General features: G+C 41.5%; 1 protein-coding gene across 2 annotated transcripts; it reads right to left on the bottom strand.

The window, feature by feature from the left end:
- Positions 1–3883: 3883 nt before the first annotated feature.
- nle1 (notchless homolog 1 (Drosophila)) lies at positions 3884–22342 on the bottom strand. 2 transcript variants are annotated; one of them, XM_071328787.1, is made up of 13 exons: positions 22203–22342; positions 19588–19761; positions 19180–19400; positions 19008–19087; positions 15361–15437; positions 13382–13479; positions 13105–13297; positions 12857–12992; positions 11830–11876; positions 11521–11723; positions 10971–11130; positions 5323–5393; positions 3884–5237 (listed from the first exon to the last, which is right to left on the bottom strand). In XM_071328787.1, the coding sequence occupies exons 2-13, from the start codon at positions 19720–19722 to the stop codon at positions 5225–5227; spliced, it is 1434 nt and encodes a 477-aa protein (XP_071184888.1). In that variant the 5' UTR covers positions 19723–19761; positions 22203–22342; the 3' UTR covers positions 3884–5224. The 2 variants fall into 2 exon arrangements, with proteins under 2 accessions (XP_071184888.1, XP_071184889.1); XM_071328788.1 differs by lacking the exon at positions 22203–22342 and adding an exon at positions 22032–22153.
- Positions 22343–22854: the final 512 nt, after the last annotated feature.

The following is a 22854-nucleotide window of genomic DNA, read 5'->3' as shown; positions in this document are numbered from 1 at the left end:
GGCCATCAGACTGTTAAATAGCCATCACTAGCCCAGAGAGGCTTCTGCCTAAATACATTGCTCGTCCATATATTTATATATTCTTAATTCCATTCCTTAGATTTGTGTGTATTGGGTATATGTTGTGAAATTGTTAGATATTACTACACTGTCAGCGCTAGAAACACAAGCATTTCGCTACACCCGCAATAACAGCTGCTAAACACGTGACCAATAAAATTGACACACACAGGGACAGAGCGAAGCACTGTGTGTGTGTTTAGGAATTTGTAGGATTTACCGGTGTGTGTGATACAGAAGAGGCTTGATAATGCAAGCTAGCCACCTAACGTTAGCAAACCTAATGCATAGCTGGAGCCCTGAGCTGGAGACAATGTATTTGGATAGTAACTAATAGTTACACAATATTTAGCAGGCAAACAGTAGTTGTGAATTTCAAGTGTAACTTGATCACCTCTAGTGCTGCTCAACAGTGGATCGTCATGTTTGTTCAGTGTGCTTTTTATAAAACAATCATACCGTGTGACTGGCTCAATTGAATTTATGAATAAAAAAAACAAAACTGATATACCACCGAAGCCTAACGTAGGGGTTGGAGGCCCACCGGTACAGCAGCACGATGGACTGTGCCGTCCAGATCTTCAAGAACGAAGGACCACAGTCGTGAGTAACACTCTCTTGCTCTTCCTCCACTCGGTCGCATGGATGTGGCCATTGTCTAACCCAATCACCTTTTGTGCGTGGCTAGGTTCTATAAGGGTACGGTGCCGAGGCTGGGCAGGATGTGTCTGTCGTGTTTGTCATCTATGAAGAGGTGGTCAAACTACTCAACAATGTCTGGAAGTCTGACAACTAAAAGCAGGGGGCAGGTGGAGGACAGAAGAGAGGGGGAGCATGGGGAATGACTAGATTGCTGATAGGGATCACTCGAGTGGCACTTTTTTCATGCAAAATGAGAATTGAGATGATCAGAGTGCACTTGTATCCCAACTACAGCTTGTAAATATTACAAAACCAATTTGTGCGCATCGTGTGTCTGCCGAGACCTGCTTTGTAACATGATTCGCTTTGAAATACTGCCAGTGTCGCTTGTCTTATATTTATGATAGTTTGACAGCTTGCAGATAAAGTTAGACATGTTTTTGTTCTCAGAAATCAGTGCTGAGCACGCAGCCAGACTTGTCTCAAGACTGTATGCAGTGCACTGACTAGTTTTTCCCTGCACATTTTTTTACTTAAATAAAAACAGCACCAAACACCTTAGCTAGATGTAAAATTGCGTGACTAAGATCTCTTCGTCTACTAAAAAAAATCAAAATTAGATATTTATTTTATTATCTTAAAGATTAATTCGTATTATTTTGAGGATGTGGCTACAGTTACTCTGGACAACAGTACCTGCCATGGTACGATATGCGAACATAACACACCCACATCAAACCACACCCCCAAGGCAACTCTCGCTTGGCATCGGTAATGGCTGCTAGCATTTCTTAATGAGCAATTTTCCAAATGAGGCCAAATCAGGAAGTGCAATTATCCTTTACGTAACCATACCAAGCATAAAACATCATTCTAATTTGAGTGTCACAGATATACATTTATGTTACGTCTACGGAGGCCAGGCTGAGCACTTAGAATGTTTATACAACTTCTATACAACATAGTGACCCAGCTGTCTTGGTAATGGCTTTTGAAGAGTATGACTGAGCAACTGTGTCTACTCAAAGTCTGTAGAAGTCAGCTTGTATCCATGATACTGAGTATTACCATAGACCAACACATGATGCTGTATTCCACACTAGCTAGCTGGGCCTATCGACCTATGGATGTCTGCCGTCTATGGGACATCCCATAGACAATTTTCCTACTACTTCATACAATAACTTTTTGTGAGCTACACATTTAGGCTACTGCTTGCATATTTTGTTATTGTGTAGGCCTAGTTTGATTAATAGAAACGAAAGAACAGCAGTCTGCATACATAACGTGATTGTGTTTTGGTTCTTTAAAAAAAAACTACAAAAAAAATCACACATTTTGAACAATCATTCTGTAGCCTACCTTGCGAATCATGCCTTTTAGGATAAGAGAAATTGAAAGGGGGTGCTGAGGAGTATTTTCCTCAGCTCATAATGGAGTAATAAAAGCCTAGTGCACTAATTTGGTGGGAGATATATAGTGCCTTTGGAAAGTATTCAGACCTCTCAACTTTTTCCACATTTTGTTATGTGACAGCCTTATTCTAAAATCGCTCAAATTGTTTCCCCCCCTCAATCTACACACAATACCACATAATGACAAAACAAAAAAGGTTTTTAGAAATGTTTGCACATTTTTTTTGTATAAATTGAAATCACATTTACCTAAGTATTCAGACCTTTTACTCAGTACTTTGTTGAAGCACCTTTGACAGCGATTACAGCATCAAGTCTTCTTAGATATGACGCTACAAGCTTGGCACACCTGTATTTGGAGAGTTTCTCACATTCTTCTCTGCAGATCCTCTCAAGCTCTGTTAGGTTGGATGGGGAATATTGCTGCACAGCTATTTTCAGGTCTCTCCTGGGGATGTTCGATCTGGTTCATGTCCAGGCTCGGGCGGGGCCACTCAAGGACATTCAGACCTGTCCCGAAGCCACTCCTGCGTTGTCTTGGCTGTGTGCTTAGGGTCGTTGTCCTTTTGGAAGATGAAACTTCGCCCCAGTTTAAGGCCCTGAGCAGGTTTTCACCAATGATCTCTGTTCTTTGCTCTGTTCATCTTTACTTTGATCCTGACTAGTCTCCCAGTCCCTGCCGCTGGAAAACATTCCCACAGCATGACGCTGCCACGACCATGCCTGATTGGTGGAGTGCTGCAGAGATGCTTGTCCTTCTGGAAGGTTCCCCCATCTGCACAGAGGAACTTTAGAGGTCGGTCAGAGTGACCATCAGGTTCTTGGTCACCTTCCTTTTGGTGGTTCCAAACATTTTCCATTTAATAATGGAGGTCAATATGTTCTCGAACCTTCAATGAGGCAGAATTTTTTTGGTAGCCTTCCTCAGATCTGTGCCTGGACACAATCATGTCTCGGAGCTCTACGGACAATTCCTTCGACCTCATGGCTTGGTTTTTTCTCAGACCTGCATTGTCAACTGTGGGAACTTACAGACAGGTGTGTGCCTTTATAAATCATGTCCAATCAATTGAATTTATCACAGATGGATTCCAAGTTGTAGAAACATCAAGGATGATCTGACTGATTTTCTGATCCATGCCCCTACTTTTTTTTAAGGTATCTGTGGCCAACAAGATGCATATCTGTATTCCCAGTCATGTGTAATCCATAGACTAGGGCCCAATTTATTTATTTGAATTGACTTATTTCCATATATGAACTGTAACTCTGTAAAATATTAGAAATTGTTGCTTTTATATTTTGGTTCAGTGTATTTTAATACAGACTAACTCAAAACAATCATTGAAAATGACAAATTCCACGAGGGTCAAATAAAAGTGGGGGTGCAGAAACATGTGCAGCTGCTCCGTTTGCTCAGGCACCTATGACTATGTCGACAATGCACCTTTTAAAAGGCAATGTTCCTGACGTTTGAAGAGATCACATTCACGGTAAATGCTGCAGATGTCATCTCAAGGGTAAATTACCAAGAGCAATGTGCTTCTCTACAAGGTGCCTTGGAATGAATCCCTGCTTTAGTCCAAAACTGGTAAGAGATTTAACAAGGCATCAAAATAAGCATGTGGTCACCTAATTAGAGTCTGTTCTTGAAGTCGGGTCAACCAATCACAGAGACTATTCTGTGAAAGAGTACATTATAGTCCTCTCTGATTCTATAAACTAAGGCACAAACTGACTTCCACAAAAAGACAGTACTCAGAACCTGCGATATCTACTGTGTTTAATAATGAAGCACTATGATCTTGGTTTACATAGTAGAATACAGAGGGAGTAGTCCTTCAGACAGTGACTAGATAAGACACAGCAGATAACTTAAAAAATAGAGCCATTAGGCTAGGTATAGAGGACCAGTCAGTCAAAGAACAGAGCAGCTAATGATCCTGTCACTAATGTAGAGGGAAGCAGCAGGGCAGGACTTCGCCCTTCAGCCTTGCAGTTGACTGACCACAGAGGATTAGAGCAGAGAGAGTATGTGTCAGGAAAGTAGGCTTTATTAGTCAAGAGAGAACCAGCAGGTCAGAAGCAGCCAGGACGAGGGAGGCTATTATAGTTTGAGTTGTATAGAAAAATTGCTATTTCGTTTGTAAATTGCTATTTCGTTTCGGTTTTAGATTTAGTGTTAGGGATAGAAAGCATGCGTGGGAGGCTAGGAGGAGAAGGGGGGGTTAACTTCTTGCCACTGGGGGGCAGTAATACAAAAGGTGATGGTCATAGGTTATATGTTTAAATTATAAATGTGACTGGTGCCAAAGATATAGAAGGAAACCCTGTTGCACATGTTAACACCAATCTAATACTTTTCAACTGTAGTAGTACATTTAGATGTACTACCTAGCAATTATTTCCTGTTAGCTAGTGATACACAAGCTAGGCCTATTTGAAATATCACCATCTTCTGGCAGCATTTACCCTCCAGATTCAGTAGCTTGAACCCCCCCAAAACCTTAAACCCAATTACATTTATGCAGAACATTACGGAAAAAAACTAAAACTGATCATTCATGATGGCTTTTATTTTTAGGTAGTTGGAGTCAAATATAGTTTTCATTTTTCAAAACGGGTTTGTTATATATATTTTTTTTTATTGACTAAATACTTTATTCCTGATTAGTTTTACTTTACTATATTAACCTTGAGCGAGAGGCTGCATTAATAGAAGACACCAAGTGTTCCAACAACCTGTATTAAGACTTTATTCCTACAGTCCCCTTGCTGTGTACCTGCCAGCTAGGGCTCAGGTATAGACGTCAACACACACCTATTAGATATTGTACCTTACTAGCCTCAGGCTCCCTCCACTACTCCCACCTCTACTTCCATGCCTCTGGTTATATCCTCCTCTCCCATTTCTCATCACTCTCCCCCTCCTACATCAATTTGATCGGCAATCCTCAGTAAGTGTGGTTGTTGTCGACAGGTAAAGCAGGGCATTATGTTCCAATGTAGGACCAGGAAGTCTCAGACAACTGGCCCCGCCTTCTGTCCGTCATCCTTGCTTCCTGATTGGTGGAGACAGGGGCTAGTAAGGCACATGATTGGTGTGGCTACCTCCTCCATCTGTTAAGATACAGGAAATAGAGCGGTTACTCTACTGACCACGAGAGAGAGCGTGTGAGGTAGTGACTGTGTGAGAGGGACTTACATTCTGAGACACTTGTCTTTTCCTCCACTGACTACTCTCTGTCCATCAGGACTCCAGTCCACGGCAAACACCTGTGAGTGAGAGAGTGACAAACATGTGCATCTTCAATATGTACCCATTGTTTCATTTAACTATATGTCACAAGTAAAAGCCTTGGGTAGCAAGTTGATACAATTCCAACTCTGGAAGGTTAAAACCACCCTCAGAATTAGGAAGTGTAAAATTTAAAAAGAACTTCCTTTTTATTCTACACATTTTATTTGCCCATATAAAGTCTTATGACCGAGAATACTTTTTTAAAGAATCTACTCGGTGGGGTAATTGTTATTACCAAAAATAAACTATAACTTTGGGAGCCATGCCATTCTGAAGAGATAGTGTGAGTTATTTTTCTTACCGCCATTATTTCATACATTTTATATCCTTAGATTTTCAAGTATTATGATTTTTTTTTAGCCAAGGGGGCATTGTGTTTTCAATATTGGTCAGGTATAACAGGAAATCTGCAAAAAAGTTGTTTATATTCATGTTTACCAATACCTGTTACCTTTGGGTCCTGTCTAATTCTTTCTGTAAGTGGTTCATTTGCCAGTGCAAACAGGAGGGGGGAGAGGGGACATCCCTGTCTTGTGCCGTTTAAAAATGCAATTTATTGGTTTTTAAAACAATAACACTTAACAGAATTCCCAGTCAAATCCTATTGCGTGGTATGCCGACTAGGGAGCAATGAAGTTCTAACGCAGTCACACAATAGGTTGAATTCTGTCCCGAAGTTGACATTCACGTCGACTGTTGTTCCTTTAAATTTGTTATGTGCATACGCGACTCAACAAAAAAATAACCTAGCAAGTGATCACAACTCTTTCCCTCAGTTACGGGTCTCACTCTATTTTGATCTGACCACTCTCCCCCGCACCCAAGATCCCATTAGGCTTACAGAAATGATTGCCTATAAAAACATATCTAACTGATGGGATACACAAACAAAACTGTAGCAAAGCTACATTCCTTGCCAAATCACAACACTTTAAAATCAAAATATAAAATGGACTGGTTGATTAAAGTAGTGTTCCAACCATAAGCTGCAGATTTGGAATAAATGAGTCTCGTCTATTTTGTGTTTTTTTTTGCTAACTGCTATAGTGTGCCATTTAGAATAGGTTACAACCCCCCTAAACCTAGACAGGTTACAGAATGAAATATGAACCCAAAAAACATTTTAAGGAAAATTGCATAAATTTATTAGTCTAGGTGTCTACTTTGTTTCATGTTTAACAAAAGCCTGCCCACCAAGTATATTTGTTGAATTTTCCCCTTCATTATGATGATGATTGGGATCTGTTAAATGGTAGTTTTGTGATAAATGCACTGTGATAAAACATTTTAAATACTGAAATTGGTTCGTTCTTTCCCCTTTTTAACATCAAGGATTCAAATTTATTTTAAACCTTCACACCCCTATTTTACACACTCTCACATAACTTTGCAAAAGGTATTGATTCTGCTCTTCACAAGTCCTCACTCTTAAGGGCTAGGCGATATTACCAACACACCAAAAAAATATATATTTAAAAAAATGTATTTATTTATTACTTGTAGGCGATTCACACAGAAGCTGTCATCATGGCAAAGGGTGGCTACTTTGAAGAATCTCAAATATACAATATATTCTGATTTGTAAATAAAAAAATTGTTACTACATGATACCATGTGTTATTTCATAGTTTATACCTTCACTATTATTCTACAACGTAGAAAACAGTAAAATAAAGAAAAAACCTTAGGTGTAGTTGTCCACACTTGACTGATACTGTATATATCCACTTTTAAAAAGTTCTCTAAATAAGCGTAGTTGTACAATTAAAAAAGGTAAAATACACTGCATTTCAAACAGTCAGCAATAATCTAATGAATCCAGGGCTTGTGAAATTACACCTAGGCTAAATATAAGCCTTCCACAACCATAAGACCTACTAATAATTTAATTATTATTATTATATCAAAATAGTTCATCCTACTTTTTTGCAATAATCCCTGATCTGGGTTACCAAGTGTGTCAATGAAAATACCCTTTGTGACAAATTTAACCAGAACCATGCATAATGCACATTCACTAATGACTACCTTCTTGTAGCAGGCACAGAAAAGTAGGTCTCAATAACAATCTCTCAAGCACAAGACCACGTGCTAGTGAGCCGCCAGCTCATCTTTATATTTCAAGTTTAGCCAACTTGGATCTATTTGCAAGCTAACAATTGACAGTTGAACTGTTGTGAAAAAACCCTTCTGTCCGTCTCCAACTGTTTGAACAGCATGCTAGCCTGTCCACTTTGTTGTCCTCCACGATGAAAATCGGGGAGGGGACTGTGGATTGGTCTCCATCCGTAAGTACGTTAGCCACACACAATATCTGACACCACTGGCCCGTTTGTGACAACTTGGGTGAACGATGCGTCTTGCCATAGAGATCTGGCATATACACAATTACACTGATTGGCCCAGGTGGGGCTCTGCATCATTCGTGGGGGACGACAGTTTACTGTTGCCTCGCTCAGATGTTAAATCAAGTGACCTACCTTATTTCTCAGAATGAGAACGAGTTGACAATTCCTTATATAATTGTGTTTTATGCTTATTGTACATTTATAAAAACAGACTAGATAGCTAGTATAAGTCTTTGGTACGTGGTACTGTAATGCTGAGCATACATTTTCCAGAATCACTGTTCATTGATACTCCCGTTTTAGTAGTGTCTGCTCTGTGCACAATTTGAGGAGTTGAGACATAAAAAGGGTATTGTTAGAAAAGGTTAAGGTCTCTCCTATTACAGTAAAATAATGTTTTTGTGTGTTTCGGTGAACATATGACCGATTGTTGGAACAAACCTCAAATGCAAATAAGCGAGTTGAAACCGCTTGTCAGAGAGGAAGAAGTGATCACTCATCTGTTGTTGTGACCACTTCCAGAGGACGTCCTCCAACCAATCAAAGCTTTTGCAGTATGAACTGACATGTTGTCCATCCAATTGTTGAATTAGGATCAGAGAATTAACCTATTGAGTTGTATTGGGATTGTGCCACAGAGTGTTATGGGGTTTCTATGCATTGAGAAGTTGTGACATTGTTGGATAGAGATTAAGAGTGAAAAGGTAGTTTTTTTTGTATATTATTCAATTCAAATTAGGTATATTATAAATTGTTTTCAGATCTTTATTTTTGTGTAAAGTTAATACAATTTATTTAAATTTGCCATGCTAATAACTTCAGTAGCTAGCCAGCTACTGTACCAGCACGAGTGTGCAGTTTTCTGTGCCAGAATGATAGAATAGCCAACGCTGTCGAAATGTTGTGGACTTTTTTTTTGAAGAACCCCTTTCATTCTCTGGGATACACAGAAAAGGTGCGAATTAAAAGTGAGGGTCGACCTCTGCCTGAGATCAGTTTCATGAAGAAGGATGGAAAGTTGAGGGCGTTCAATATCAACTGGTATCATAAGTATAGCTGGTTAACAGGGAGCCTTTCATCAAGCTGCCTGTATTGCTGGCCTTGCCGGCGTTTTTTGCACATGCAAGAATTTGCTTTTAGAGGACACGACGAGATGGAAAGTTCCACCGACAAGGGCAACTACAAGGAGCTTGCAGAGGTAATTGCACGTTACGATGCTTTACTTGCTGAACATATCGAACTTTAGACTGTCTTTTCTGGGATGTCAAACAATTCCGAATGACTTAACAGCTTCCATTGCGTCATCCATTAAAAGATTAAAGAGTTTGACGCAGTGCAGTTTTTCACATGCGCCCAAGTAGGCTTTCCACTTTCCTCCGGTATTTATTTAGCAATGATGATAACACAATCACTCCAGACAGACAAGCAAAAACTCATGATATAAATGTTACAGCAGCCTAAACTACACCTAAACATTAGAACATTAGAAATCTGACATGCTGTATGGGATGAAAACAAGACTATTTTTCAGTCTGATCAACTGTAGGCTACTAATAAGAGCAGCTGCACATAGCCTGTGTACCCTGTCCATCTGGTCAGGGTAACTAATTGGTAACGTTATGTATTTATTGTCCATTTTTGTATCAGGAGATGTGAATGTGATCAAATTTTGTTTATATTCAAAATTAGGCTGGCTAGGCTGCCTAAAGGTTTTTAATCCATAATGATTAACTGGAATTAATGAATCAACATAGTGATGGAATTGAGTAAATTGTTTTATAAGGCCTACAGTTGCATAGGCCTGCATGATGCAAACATGCATAAAGTAAACTCAGCCCTGTAAATTCTATTGTCTATCAGTTGTTGTCTATGTGTCTGGGAAGAGGAAATCCCCCTCCTAATCTAAATCTAATTTATATGAACAAATATAAGGTAGCTGCAGTTTGACAGGGTTTTCATCCCCCCAGGGCCAGGAGTTTTTCCCCAAGAGTTAAAAAAAATCATGTGACCTGATTAGGAAAAACTGGTCCCATCATAGCCCATGTAAAAATGTTTTAACTGATTAGTCACTTTCATACCTTAGAGTCCAGAGTTTCCCTAGTTAGGTTAACAGATAAGGAAAAACTCCAGGGGGTAAAAATTGCCCCACCGCTCTGGGATCTATGGTGCCACCAGTCTGCTTGCAGTTGTCAGTTATCGTCAGGTATGTGTATGATCAGGGCTTTATTCAGGAACGTTTCTAAGGCTACTTTGATGTGCCAAGTGGGCGAGATCCGCAGTCTGTTTGACTTAATGAATTTTTAGATGTTAATGTTCACAGAGAAACTCGTCATCCAAACCTACGATGACGCAGCTGTAATGGAAAGTCTCTGCTATTTGTATTTACAGCCAAGTCCCCTCCTGTTCCCTGATTAAGAGGTGATGACTACTCCACTTCACTACCGTTGTCAACTTTCTCCTGACATGAACTGAAGCCACGTCTCATGTGCCCGCTCATCCACTGGCACATTGAATGTTTCCCTTCCAAGCACTGTGAATACCCCTATAAATGTTCTCTCATTCCTGTATGTAGTCAATCCCATTATTACACATCAATGATTGTACTCCTTGCTTGGACTAACTCATTCTTAGCTCTTTTGTCTAACTGTGTAGTGTTATTGTTGGTCTCGCCAGTCAAATCCCATCCTGCACTGGTCAAGCCTCTGAACACCTCAACTCATGCCTCATACCATCATTCAATCACTGCTGTGATCCCTTTCCAACACTCAGTAGCCCTCTCGTTCCCATTCCCCATAATATGGTACTATAAATGTCTTTATTAAACGCTTTAGGTTAAAATAGTCTGACGATTTTTGAAACGCACTTTGACGTCTCCATGCATTACGCGCCTATTCCGTGGGTCTCCCATCCTCCCCAATTTTTCAAGTCACCAGCCTCCACTGGTCTACTGAAGCCTGTGGAAGTTAGACTCTTACAAGATTCTTTAAAAAGAAATTGTGGGTCAGTTGTCAAACAAGTTATTTTTTGGAATAAATAACATACGGCAATTCACAGAGTTGCAAACACTTGTTGAAATTCTTTCACTCATTTAACAGATGTTAAGAGAAGTGATCAAACAACACGTGTGGACCCAGAACTTAATTGAGCATCTCTTCTGTTTATTTTAGAGCTCCATTTGTGGAAAACACTATCCCTCCCTCTCACCTCATCTGCGTGTCCAGGTAGATCAGTGTGTAGTTTGCCAGTCTTGATGTCCCAGACCTTCAGAGTGGAGTCACTGGACCCACTGACCATCAGTCTACTGTCTGCTGACCACGCCACCTGGTACACTGCTCCTACATGACCACGCAGGGACTGTAGGTACCTACACACACACACACACACGGTTAGAGTCCCACCCGGTGGAAAGCAGAACTACTACATACAGAGACAGTGTTTACGTCAGGTATTGTATCAATGTTTCTATTCTCTGTAAAAAGAGCTGGTGCTTAGTGATTCAAATGTTCAGTATGAATCAGAATAGAACCGAGATCTGGACTGTCATTATGCAAGCACAGTGGCTCAGTCGATAGAACATGGTGCTGGCAGCTCCAAGGCTTGTCGGCTCAATTCCCGCTGGTGCCAAAAAAATGTATGCATGCATTTCCAAGTCGCTTTGGATAAAAGCGTCTGCTAAATGGCATGCATTATGGATTAGAATTCCCCCATCCTTATTACATACTACCCAGTGCAGTTCCACCACTACTATACATACTTTCCGGTGCGTCCGTCCCAGATCTTGATGGACTTGTCGAAGGAAGCAGAGGCAAGGAGGCGTGTGTCGGGGGAGAACAAGACCTCGTTGACCAGAGCACTGTGACCGGTCAGTCTCGCCAGAGGCTTCTTATCCTCTGCTGGGTTCCAGAGGAACAAGGTGAAGTCATCAGAGCCCGACACAAGACGCTCCGGGGCCTCACCCTACACAAAGGCTCAGAGGTTCAGTGGACCCCAGGACCCCCTTGGCAGCAGCTAAATGGGGATATTAATAAATACTAAATACACAGCAGAGACAGGAGACACTCACCCTGACTTTGTTGTATCTCTGCAAGGCTTTCTCTTTGAGCTCCTCAACTGTGGAGAGAACAGAGGTGTCAAAACTAGGTTTAATATCACTACTCCGAGAGTTAGGCAGAGGTGTACGTATGTAGAGTCAGAAAGAGAAAAGAAAGAGGCACAGAGGAAGGAGTGAGAGTGTGGCGGATGAATCAGAATTAGTTGGGTAACATAGATAAATAAGATGTTTTATTTACATAATATGCTTATGTGAGATACTTGTCACTAGAATGTATCCTTTTGGACTATAGTGTTGGCAGTTGCACTTTTTTCTAAGCTGGGGCTCAGTCATTTGGGGCCCAGAGAGGGGAGATGTCAGGCTTGTCTTGTACATGTCTCTGGTGCTATGCAGAATATCAGAAAGGGAAGAGGACAGGATGGAACATTGTCTTCATATGTGAATGTATCTGTTAAACCATGTGAAGGGATGGCGTGATTAAGGGGGAACCAATTACTTGTCTCTACAATGTCTGTGCGCAAGTCACTCCCCTCAGTGAGCTTGTCCAGGAGTGGGGAGAAGAGGGGGTTTACTTGAGATGGGAGTATCTAGAGTTGACAATTGATATATGCCATTGGATGAGTTGGTGTTTTTGTACTATGAAGTACCAGGAACGAGATTAGAACCTCGTCTTAGAGACCAAACTGAACGATAATTTAAAGCGAATGCTATCTGGCTATGGGATACTCCTCTCTCAAGTAAAAGTATTTCTTTGTGAACTGTTCCTAAGATCTGTGGTTCGTCATGTAAGTTGAGAGAGGTGTATCTTGGCTATAAAAGATCTTTGTATTCTTCTGTAGGGACGCTCAGAATTCATTATAGACAATGAATTGATCTGAGAGTCAAAGGGCTATTGTAAAGCTCATATTATTAAAGATGAAGTTTAAGTATAACTCTGACTGGTGTGTGGTTTGTAACTCTCCTCATTTGGTAATACAGGAAATTGCAATGACAAGAGGCACAGAGGAAGGAGAGAGAGGCAGAGGACAGGTGTACGTACATGTGCCAGTCTGGTCCTGGGGGTTGATGGTAGCGTCAGCGGGTTCAAAGGCGCCGGTCCGTAGCACATAGTCAGTACTGAGAGCCAGGGTGTTGACCCAGTGAGCATGGCCTTGAAGAGTCCTGCACTGGACCCCCTGAGGGGGAAGAGGAGAGGGGTCAGATGAAGTAGAATGTCTGCCTCCCAAATGGTACCTTATTCCCTATATAGTGCACTACTTTTGACCAGGGTCTCACACACACACTTACGTCTTTAGCCCTCCAGACTTTAATGGTCCTGTCCTGTGATGATGTGTATAGCAGTCCGTCTCCTCCCCACTTCACACAGGTAACAGACTGGGTGTGCCCCGTCAGGATCCTCTCACAGCGACCCAACACAACGTCCCAAACCCTCACCGCCCCGTCCTTACTGCTGCTAGCCAGGTAACGGCACTCTGGGTTACTGAGAAGAGAGCGCGCAAGATAGTTATATTAGAGAGAAAGGAGAAAAGAGGAGATGAAAGGATAAATAGAAGTCTAATCTTACAGGTGTAGAGGTTCCCAGGAGATCCATGTGATCCACTTGGTGTGTCCTGCCAGGGTCTTCCCCATCTGCTGTCCTGTCACTGGGTCCCATATACAGATCTACACAGATAGAGACACTGGTTAACACACACACCTGAGACTGGTTCCCAGATACAGATCGGAGGAGAAACAGTGAGTGTGTGTGTCAACTACAATGTCATTTGAAATTCAATTCTGGAGTTGAAGCAAGAAGTGGAGAAATCCCTTAGAATTTAATTGGAATTGCAGCAATCTTAAAATACTATTTGGGGAATTGAATTAGAAAACCTTCCTTGGAATCGAATTAGAATTTTAAAACGTGAATTGTATTCTAATTGTGCAAATTCCAAATTACTGGAGTTAATGCATTTGGAATGTAAACTTTGTTTTAAATCATAATTATATACATGATTTTTAATGTTTTCTAATGAGGAATTGACATGCGATATATTTCCAGTTAGATTATTTTTGTCCAATTAAAGTGATAGTTCAACTGAATTACACATTGGTTTCCTTACCCTTAAGCAGTCTGAACTACGGCACTGTCATTTTGTAATTTGGGTAAACTATCCCTTAAACGGTAGGAAGAATGAGTTTTTACTCACCGAAGTAACAGTGTGGTCAAAGACAGTTGTAGTCACAATCTGGTTAAATATAACTACAAACAATTACGTTCTGGGGTTTTTACATATTTGCGAACATCTTCTAAACTACCCACAACGCACCATTCTTCAACGTCATATGGAACCCAATATACTGCCGTTACACGAGCCATGCTCTGCTAACGGAGCTAGAGGACTACAACATGTTGCATTGCTTACTTTTAACCTCGAACAATTCTGGTGTCTGGGGGCTGATTAACATGTTTGACTGGTCCATTTTTTACAAGTCTTTGTGTCGGTGGACATTGACCGCTCTTTATATTATGCAGCACAAAGAAATACAAATTATATATATATATTTTTTAATCTACTCCAGTCCGTCAGCGGTTGGATTTACTGCACCCGTTGTTGAGATGGCGGAGCCAGTTCATATGGTTTAGGTTGTCTGGTCAACTTGCAATCAGTCGGAATGCAAAAGACGGGTGATGAACTATCCTAAATACTGCAAATCCGCCGATTGGTTGGATTTCAATGGGAAATAAACACCACCCTGAAGGTTATCATGCATCTTCTGGTATTTGAATAAACTTAGAATTGCATGTTAATTTATGCAGCCCTTGATAAGAGGCTGGACATGCAAGTGAATGCAATGACAGTCTGTCACTAACAAACAGTCATGAGTGGTAATTCCAGTGTTCACTCTAAAGGCACACTGGGATATATGCGAATCCTAGTTTTACCCTAACACCGATACTGAAACAAACAATTATTTTAATTTTATTTTAAACATATCAAGCTGCAATAAAGTATGCTGAGAAATATGATAATGATGGGCGTGGTTTTGAGTGTCTGAGTGTTTAACTTTACACAGTAAAGTAAAAAGACAATCACACTCAACTCTGGTTATTAACACCTAGGGGTTATTATACAACACTGAATGTTAATTTAACTCCTGAACGAATAAACCTCTCATGCATTTTTATTGAGAGTGGAATTCCACTCTACTTTCAGTATTTCTGCTTTCATGAAAGGTGGAGATGCGAAAAGTGTAGCAAAAGTGTTTTAGGCGTTGCCCAATCTCAAAAAAAGGTTTAGCGATTGTAATCATTTTTAGAGCGTGGAGCTTTGTTCCCACACTGTGCCAAACAAATTAGGGAAAAACCTGTATAACACAATAATGAATAATACTGAGTGGAATAGAGTAATTTGGTCATTATTTCATGCTGTTCATATTAAACAGCTTTCATTTATCTAGAATAATGAATTATGAATTGTATTTTTGAATAATTCGAACTCGAGATTAGTTGAATTGAACTTAATTTGTGGAGTTGACCCCAACCCTGGTGTAAGTGTGTCTCACCTGGCTGTTCTTGCAGCCAGAGGCCAGCTTCCTTCCGTCAGGTGACCAGGAAATAGTCAGCACCCAGTGGGAGTGGCCTAAAGGAGGGGAGGAGACAGTGAGTGTTCACAAGGGTCAGGTCGATCAATTCTACACATTGCTCTGTGTGTGTGGTGGCCCGTTATTTGAATATTTAAATATTTGAACGGACGTTAGTATTCGATTACCCTACAGAGTATTCATTAAAAAATAAATGATATACTGTACAAGTATTCACAACCCTGAGTCAGTACTTTGTAGAAGCAGCTTCCGCAGCGATTACAGATGCAATTCTTTCTGGGTAAGTCTAAGCACTTTCCCCACCTGGATTGTGCAACATATGCCCATTATTCTCTTCAAAATTCTAGACAACCATTTTCAGGTCTAGCCATAGATTTTCATGCAGATTTAAGACAAAACTTTAACTCCGCAATGCAGGAACATTCACTGTCTTCTTGGTTAGCAACTCCAGTGTAGATTTGGCTTTGTGTTGTAGGTTACTCTCCTGCTGAAAGGTGAATTCATCTCCCAGTGGTCTGGTGGAAAGCAGACTGAACCAGGTTTCCTCTAGGATTTTGCCCGTGCTTAGCTCCATTCCATTTCTTTTTATCCTGAAAACGCCAGTCCTTAACGATAATAAGCATACCCATAACATGACGCAGCCACCACTATGCTTGAAAATATGGAGAGTGGTACTCAGTAAGGTGTTGCGTTGGATTTGCCACAAACATAACACTTTGTATTCAGGACAAAAACTGAATTGCTATGCCACATTACACTAGTGCCTTGTTGCAAACAGGATGCATGTTTGGAATATTTTTTAGTCTGTACTTCTTTCCACTCTCAATTAGCTTAGGATTGTGGAGGAACTATAATGTTGTTGATCCATCCTCAGCATTCTCCCATCACAAACATTAAACGGTCAGTTTTAAAGTCACCACTTGTCTCATGATGAAATCCCTGAGCCGTTTCCTTCCTCTCCGGCAACTGAGTTAGAAAGAACGTCATGTGTCTTTGTAGTGACTGGGTGTATCGATACACCATGCAAAGTGTAAATTATAACTTCACCATGCTCATAGGGATATTCAGTTAATCTTTTTTTCTTACCCATCTACCAATAGGTAGGTGCCTTTTTTTGCAAGGCATTGGAAAACCTCCCTGGTCTTTGTGGTTGAATCTGTTTGAAATTCACTACGCGACTGAGGGACCTTACAGATAATTGCACGTGTGGGTTTAATTATTTTTTTATCAGGCAAACCGCTATTACTACACAAAGAGTGAGTCCATACAACTTGTGAAGCACATTTCTACTCCTGAACTTTAGGCTTGCCATTACAAAGGGGTTGAATACTTATTGACTCAAGACATTTCAGCTTGTCATTTTTAATTACATTTGTAAGCATTTCATACAAAGTAATTCCACTGACATGACAGAGTATTGTGTGTGGCCAGTGACCATAAAAATCTGAATTGAATCAATTTTAAATTCAGGCTGTAACAAAACATGGGAAAAGTCAAGGGGTGTGAATACCTTCTGGATAAACCATGACAGTCAACGTTTACATAAAACAGTTTGAGTGTGCCCAGTTTTGCCGTTCTAGGCAAGATCAACACATGCCACCCGTGTCATGTATGGTATGGCAGAGTGGAACGTGGCAGATAAAGACTTTGAATGGATTAATAGACTAGAATAAGGATGTGTATCACGCGCAGCTGGTGCATTTTAGTTGAACTTGCTAATTCAGTAAGACCTGGAAACATCATAGCCAACATATTCACGTCGGCGAGTTTAATGTTGCAATCACTAGGCAGCCAACTGCCTATAGTAGGAAACAGATTTGTAACCTATAATAAGCCACGTATGCAAATGAATTACTTAAAAATCATACAATGTGATTTTCTGGATTTTTGTTTTAGATTCCGTCTCTCACTGTTGAAGTGTACCTATGATAAAAATTAGACCTCTACATGCTTTGTAAGTAGGAAAACCTGCAAAATCGGCAGTGTATCAAATACTTGTTCTCCCCACTGTAACTATTCAGACCATTTGCTTTGAAGCCCATGTGCATCCTGATTCCATTGATCATCCTTGAGATGTTTCTACAACCTGGAGTCCACCTGTGGTAAATTCAATTGATTGGACATGATTTGGAAAGGCACACACACCTGTCTATATAAAAGGGTCCCACCGTTGACAGTGCATGTCAGAGCAAAAACCAAGCCACGCGGTCAGAGGAATAGTCCATAGAGCACCGAGACAGGATTGTGTTGAGGCACAGATGTGGGTCCCCAAGAACAGTGGCCTCCATCATTCTTAAATGGAAGAAGTTTGGAACCACCAAGACTCCTAGTGTTGGCCGGCCCGGGCAAACTAAGCAATCGGGAGAGAAGGGCCTTGGTCAGGGAGGTGACCAAGAACCCGATGGTCACTGACAGAGTTCCAGAGTTCCTCTGTGGAGATGGGAGAACCTTCCATATAAGGACAACCATCTCTGCAGCACTCCAAAGGGCCTTTATGGTAACTCTAAGAAACAGAAGCCACTCCTCAGTAAAATGCACATGACATCCCGCTTGGAGTTTGTCAAAAAGGCACCTAAAGGACTCTGACCATGGGAAACAAGATTCTCTGGTCTGATGAAACCAAGATTGAACTCTTTGGCCTGAATGCCATGCGTCACGTCTGGAGGAAACCTGGCACCATCCCTACAGTAAAGCCTAGTGGTGGTAGCATCATGCTCTGGGGATGTTTTTCAGCTGCAGGGACTGGGAGACTAATCAGGATCGAGGGAAAGATGAACAGAGCAAAGTACAGAGAGATCCTTAATGAAAATCTGATCCAGAGTGCTCAGGACCTCAGACTGGGGCGAAGGTTCACCTTCCAACAGGACAACAACCCTAAGCACACAGCAAAGAAAACGCAGGAGTGGCTTCGGGACAAGTCTCTGAATGTCCTTGAGTGACCCAGCCAGAGCCCGGGCTTGAACCCGATCGAACATCTCTGGAGAGACCTGAAAATTGCTGTGCAGCGACGCTCCCCATCCAACCTGACAGAGCTTTAGAGGATCTGCAGAGAATGGGAGAAACTCCCCAAATACAGGTGTGCCAAGCTTGTAGCGCCATACCCAAGACGACTTGAGGCTGTACTTGCTAACAAAGGTGCTTCAACAAAGTACTGAGTCAAGGGTCTGAATACTTATGTAAATGTAATATTTCAGTGAATTTTTATACATTAGCTAAAATTTCTAAAAACCTTTTTTTGCTTTGTCATTATGGGGTATTGTGTGTAGATTGATGGGGGGGGGGGTCAAATTTTAGAATAAGGCTGTAACGTAACAAAATGTGGAAAAAGTCAAGGGGGTCTGAATACTTTCTGAAAGCACTGTAATTTATAAAATTAGATTTGTATTCTATAAAGACTAATTGTGTCATTATGTTGTGAATATTGTCTTACTCTTCACAGCAGTTTTCTTTACTATAATGTGAAGTGCCACTGGGTGAGCACCTGCTTGTTAGTCTGGTTAAAACACTTCGTTTTTTGCTGTGGTATCGTTTTCGGTATCGGGTATCGTCATACTAAACCTGGTATCGAAGTCAAAATTCTGGTATCGTAACAACACTAGTGTGTGTACCTCTGGAGGTATGTTGTGGTGTCTCGGTGGTCAGGTCCCAGAACCTCACTGTAGTGTCTCCAGAACCACTGGCCAGGTACCTGAGGAACACACACACATTACAGCTAGCCCAGCGTGTGTGTATATCTCCGTCTTTGTGTGTGTGTGTGTGTGTGTGTGTGTATATACTTACTTCCCAGTAGGGCTGAATGCGGCGGAGATGACAGCCTCTGTGTGTCCCTGTAGTGAGGAGGTACAGCGAGCAACAGCCCTGACCCTGAACACCGCCTGGGGTTGGTACACTACGGGCAGAACAGTCTCAGTCTCCGCCCCCAGGGCCTTCACACACACCCTCAGGCTCTCTAACACCTCCGCCTCGCCACGCACAAAGAACGCCAATGGTACCGGCTCCTCCTGGAGCGATACGGAGAAGAGGTATTAGTCAAATCTAATGGGGATCCAAATAAACTATCACAACAGCCCAGGACAGAGTAGAGGGAGGGGAGTAAGAGGCAGGGTTAGAGAGATGGAAGTTTAGTGTGGATCATGGTGCTGTCCGTGGGGATTGAAGGCAATACTTGTGTGTGAGCGTTGTGTGTACCTTCTGTAGCAGTGCATTGCAGACCAGCTGTAGCTTGTCAGGTGTGATGTCCAGCGGGACATCAAAGGGAGAACCCAGCGGCTCCCCCGCTTCATCCTGAAACTGGATCAACAGCCGTTCCACGTCACTGGACATCCTTTCTGATCAGGGATGGATTAGGGGTTGGAGCTAGGGCTGGGACGATACAAGCAGAACCATTTCGATGGCAAAAATAAAAAAACACACGAAACAGACCAAACTCATTGGTCTTTAAAAAAAGAATTGCATGTCAAATAGCTTGTAGAGTTGCATGGTATACCACAACTTCTGTACTTTTCCCCCAATACTAGACCATGAAAAACAGTCCGGTATTAGAATTTGTTACTTTCGGTACCTCTGTCAAATGTGTCTCATGGATCAACTTGCATACTCATGTCTATCAGCACAGCCGAGGTCCGTCCCCCTGTACTGTATCCCGGCAACATCGGTCCCATAAATGGCCTAAACTAGGATATTCTACACACAACAGACCGAAGACTGAACCCATCCAGTCATTCGAAAACAGCAGGCAGGCCAGCGCAAGGGAGAGAGGAGGCGCAGGCAGAAGCGCATACACTACCGGTCAAACGTTTTAGAACACCTACTCATTCAAGGGTTTCTCTTTATTTTGTAGTATGTTCTACATTGTAGAATAATAGTGAAGACATCAAAACTATGAAATAGCACATATGGAATCATGTAGTAAGCAAAAAAAGTGTTAAGTCAAAATATATATTTTACATTTGAGATTCTTCAAATAGCCACCTTTGGCCCTGAGAGCATTGCACACTCTTGGCATTCGCTCAAACAGATTCACGAGGTAGTCACCTGAAATGCATTTCAATTAACAGGCGTGCCTTGTTAAAATAATTTCTGTCCTTATTAATGTGTTTGAGCCAATCAGTTGTGTTGTGACATGGTAGGGGTGGTATACAGAAGATAGCCCTATTTGGTAAAAGACCAGGTCCATATTATGGCAAGAACAGCTCAAATAAGCAAGGAGAAACAGTCCATCCTTACTTTAAGACATGAAGGTCAGTCAATACGGAACTTCAAGAACTTTGAATGTTTCTTCATGTGCAGTCGCAAAAACCATCAAGCGCTATGATGAAACTGGCTCTCATGAGGACTGCCACAGGAATGGAGGAGCAGAGTTACCTCTGCTGCATACAATACGTTCAGTAGAGTTACCAGCCTCATAAATTGGAGCCCAAATAAACACTTCACAGATATCAAGTAAGACACATCTCAACATCAACTGTTCAGAGGAGACTGCGTTTATCAGGCCTTCATGGTCAAATTGCTACAATGAAACCATTACTAAAGGACACCAATAAGAAGAGACTTGCTTTGGCCAAGAAACACGAGCAATGGACATTAGACCGGTAGAAATTTGTCCTTTGGTCTGGAGTCCAAATGCAAGATTTTTGGTTCCAACCGACATGTCTTTGAAAGCCGGTGTGGGTGAACGGATGATCTCTGCGTGTGTATTTCCCACCGTAAAGCATGGAGGTGTGTGATGGTGCTTTGCTGGTGACATGGTTTGTGATTTATTTTGAATTCGAGGCACACTTAACCAGCATGGCTACCACAGCATTCTGCAGCAATACACCATCCCATCTGGTTTGGGTTTAGTGGGACTATCATTTACCTGCAAAACAATTTAAATACCTGCTGACTTCAGTTTGTATGTATGCAACATGTGCACACATTTGCTCATGACCGAAATACACGCACACTACGTGAAGTCAGCAGGCTTTTACATGGTTTTGCACATGTGTAACCGGTGTGAAATGGATAGCTAGTTATCGGGTGCGCGCTAATAGCGTTTCAATCGGTGATGTCACTCCTGAGACCTGTAAGTTGTTGTTTCTCATACTCTGCAAGGGCCGAGGCTTTTGTGGAGCGATAAGTAACGTTGCTTCGAGGGTGTCAGTTGTGTGTTAAGCGTCCCTGGTTCGAGCCCAGGTAGGGGCGAGGAGAGGGACGAAAACAATAATGTTACACATGTACCAGGTAATATACATGTCTTCTTCAGCACCGGCCTCTAGAAAGTGGGTTAAACATTAAGTTACTTTTCTGTGGCTATTTTGTCTCAAATTTCCTACATGTGAAGGCCAGACACCACAGGCAACCGGTAGAGTAAGTGCAAACGTAAATGTAAACAACATTCTGGCTTGTAAAGAACGTTTACACGATTTTGCAGTGTAGCTATCCCAAATAATGATGTATTAGAACCTGATTAATCAGACTAGGTGCTCGTAATTCACTAAATTATGTGAAGCAACAGGGAGAGATGGCTTCCCATCTAACGTTACGCCAACAAACTAACGTAAATAATGATATTAATAGGAGAAGTCAATAAATGATATCATATATTTGGTTCAAACAGTAGCCGGGCTAACATGCTAGCTAGATAACGTTACCTGGCTAGCTTGTTTCCCAGACATGTTATTGTGGCTAACTATGCCGGTTCTGATCATTTGTTTCGGTTCCTCCAACAATCACATCCTCCTAACAGCAGCCGACACCTCGACCTTAAAACCAAACGATTTTACAACATCAATCCGTAACGTTAAACACAGATAAATAAATACCTTTTCAGTGTTCCAACAACTTCTGAATTGCAACACGTGTGTAGGAAGTGCACGCAGCAGACCTAGCAACGGAAGTTTCTCACACGTCACTAAAATGCGACTGACTTGGTTAGAAGTGAAAGGGAGGGGCTCCCGCTGGATAACACAAGTCTGTGGCTTTATCGTACAAATTCATGAACAAATATTGGAGTCTTAATTGAATTTTTTTAGATATAAGCTTAGTGTGGTTGAGGATAAGGTTAGGTTTCAAATCAGAGTTTAAGAAGATAAATTGTAGAAAAGGGCAGGGTTTATGACTTTGTGGCTGTTAACTAGTGACGACCGAAATGGAGAGGCTATACCAAAGAGTATCTATTATATTGACAAGACAGTTGTCAGTCGATTAAATGTCCGAATAAGGCAGGCGGGAGGAGGCGAGATCAGGTGGGAACATTCTAGCCAATGAGTGGCTAGATTTGCGCGTGAACAGACAATTCCGATATAAAACTGTTTTTGTCAAAGTCGCCAGAATGCCACGTGCGTCCATTTATAGCAGTACATTTGTAGCCAGTAGATGTGCGTGGGTACAATCACTGAGCAAGCCAAGCAAGTAAGAAGTCAGATTACGTTGTTTACTTATAAACAATTCATTCGTACACCACCATGATATACA

Source organism: Salvelinus alpinus, chromosome 10 (genome assembly GCF_045679555.1).
Source record: "Salvelinus alpinus chromosome 10, SLU_Salpinus.1, whole genome shotgun sequence".
Taxonomy (NCBI): Eukaryota; Metazoa; Chordata; class Actinopteri; order Salmoniformes; family Salmonidae; genus Salvelinus; species Salvelinus alpinus.
Note: the sequence above shows the minus strand (reverse complement) of the source record. Positions and strands in the feature narration are given on the sequence as shown.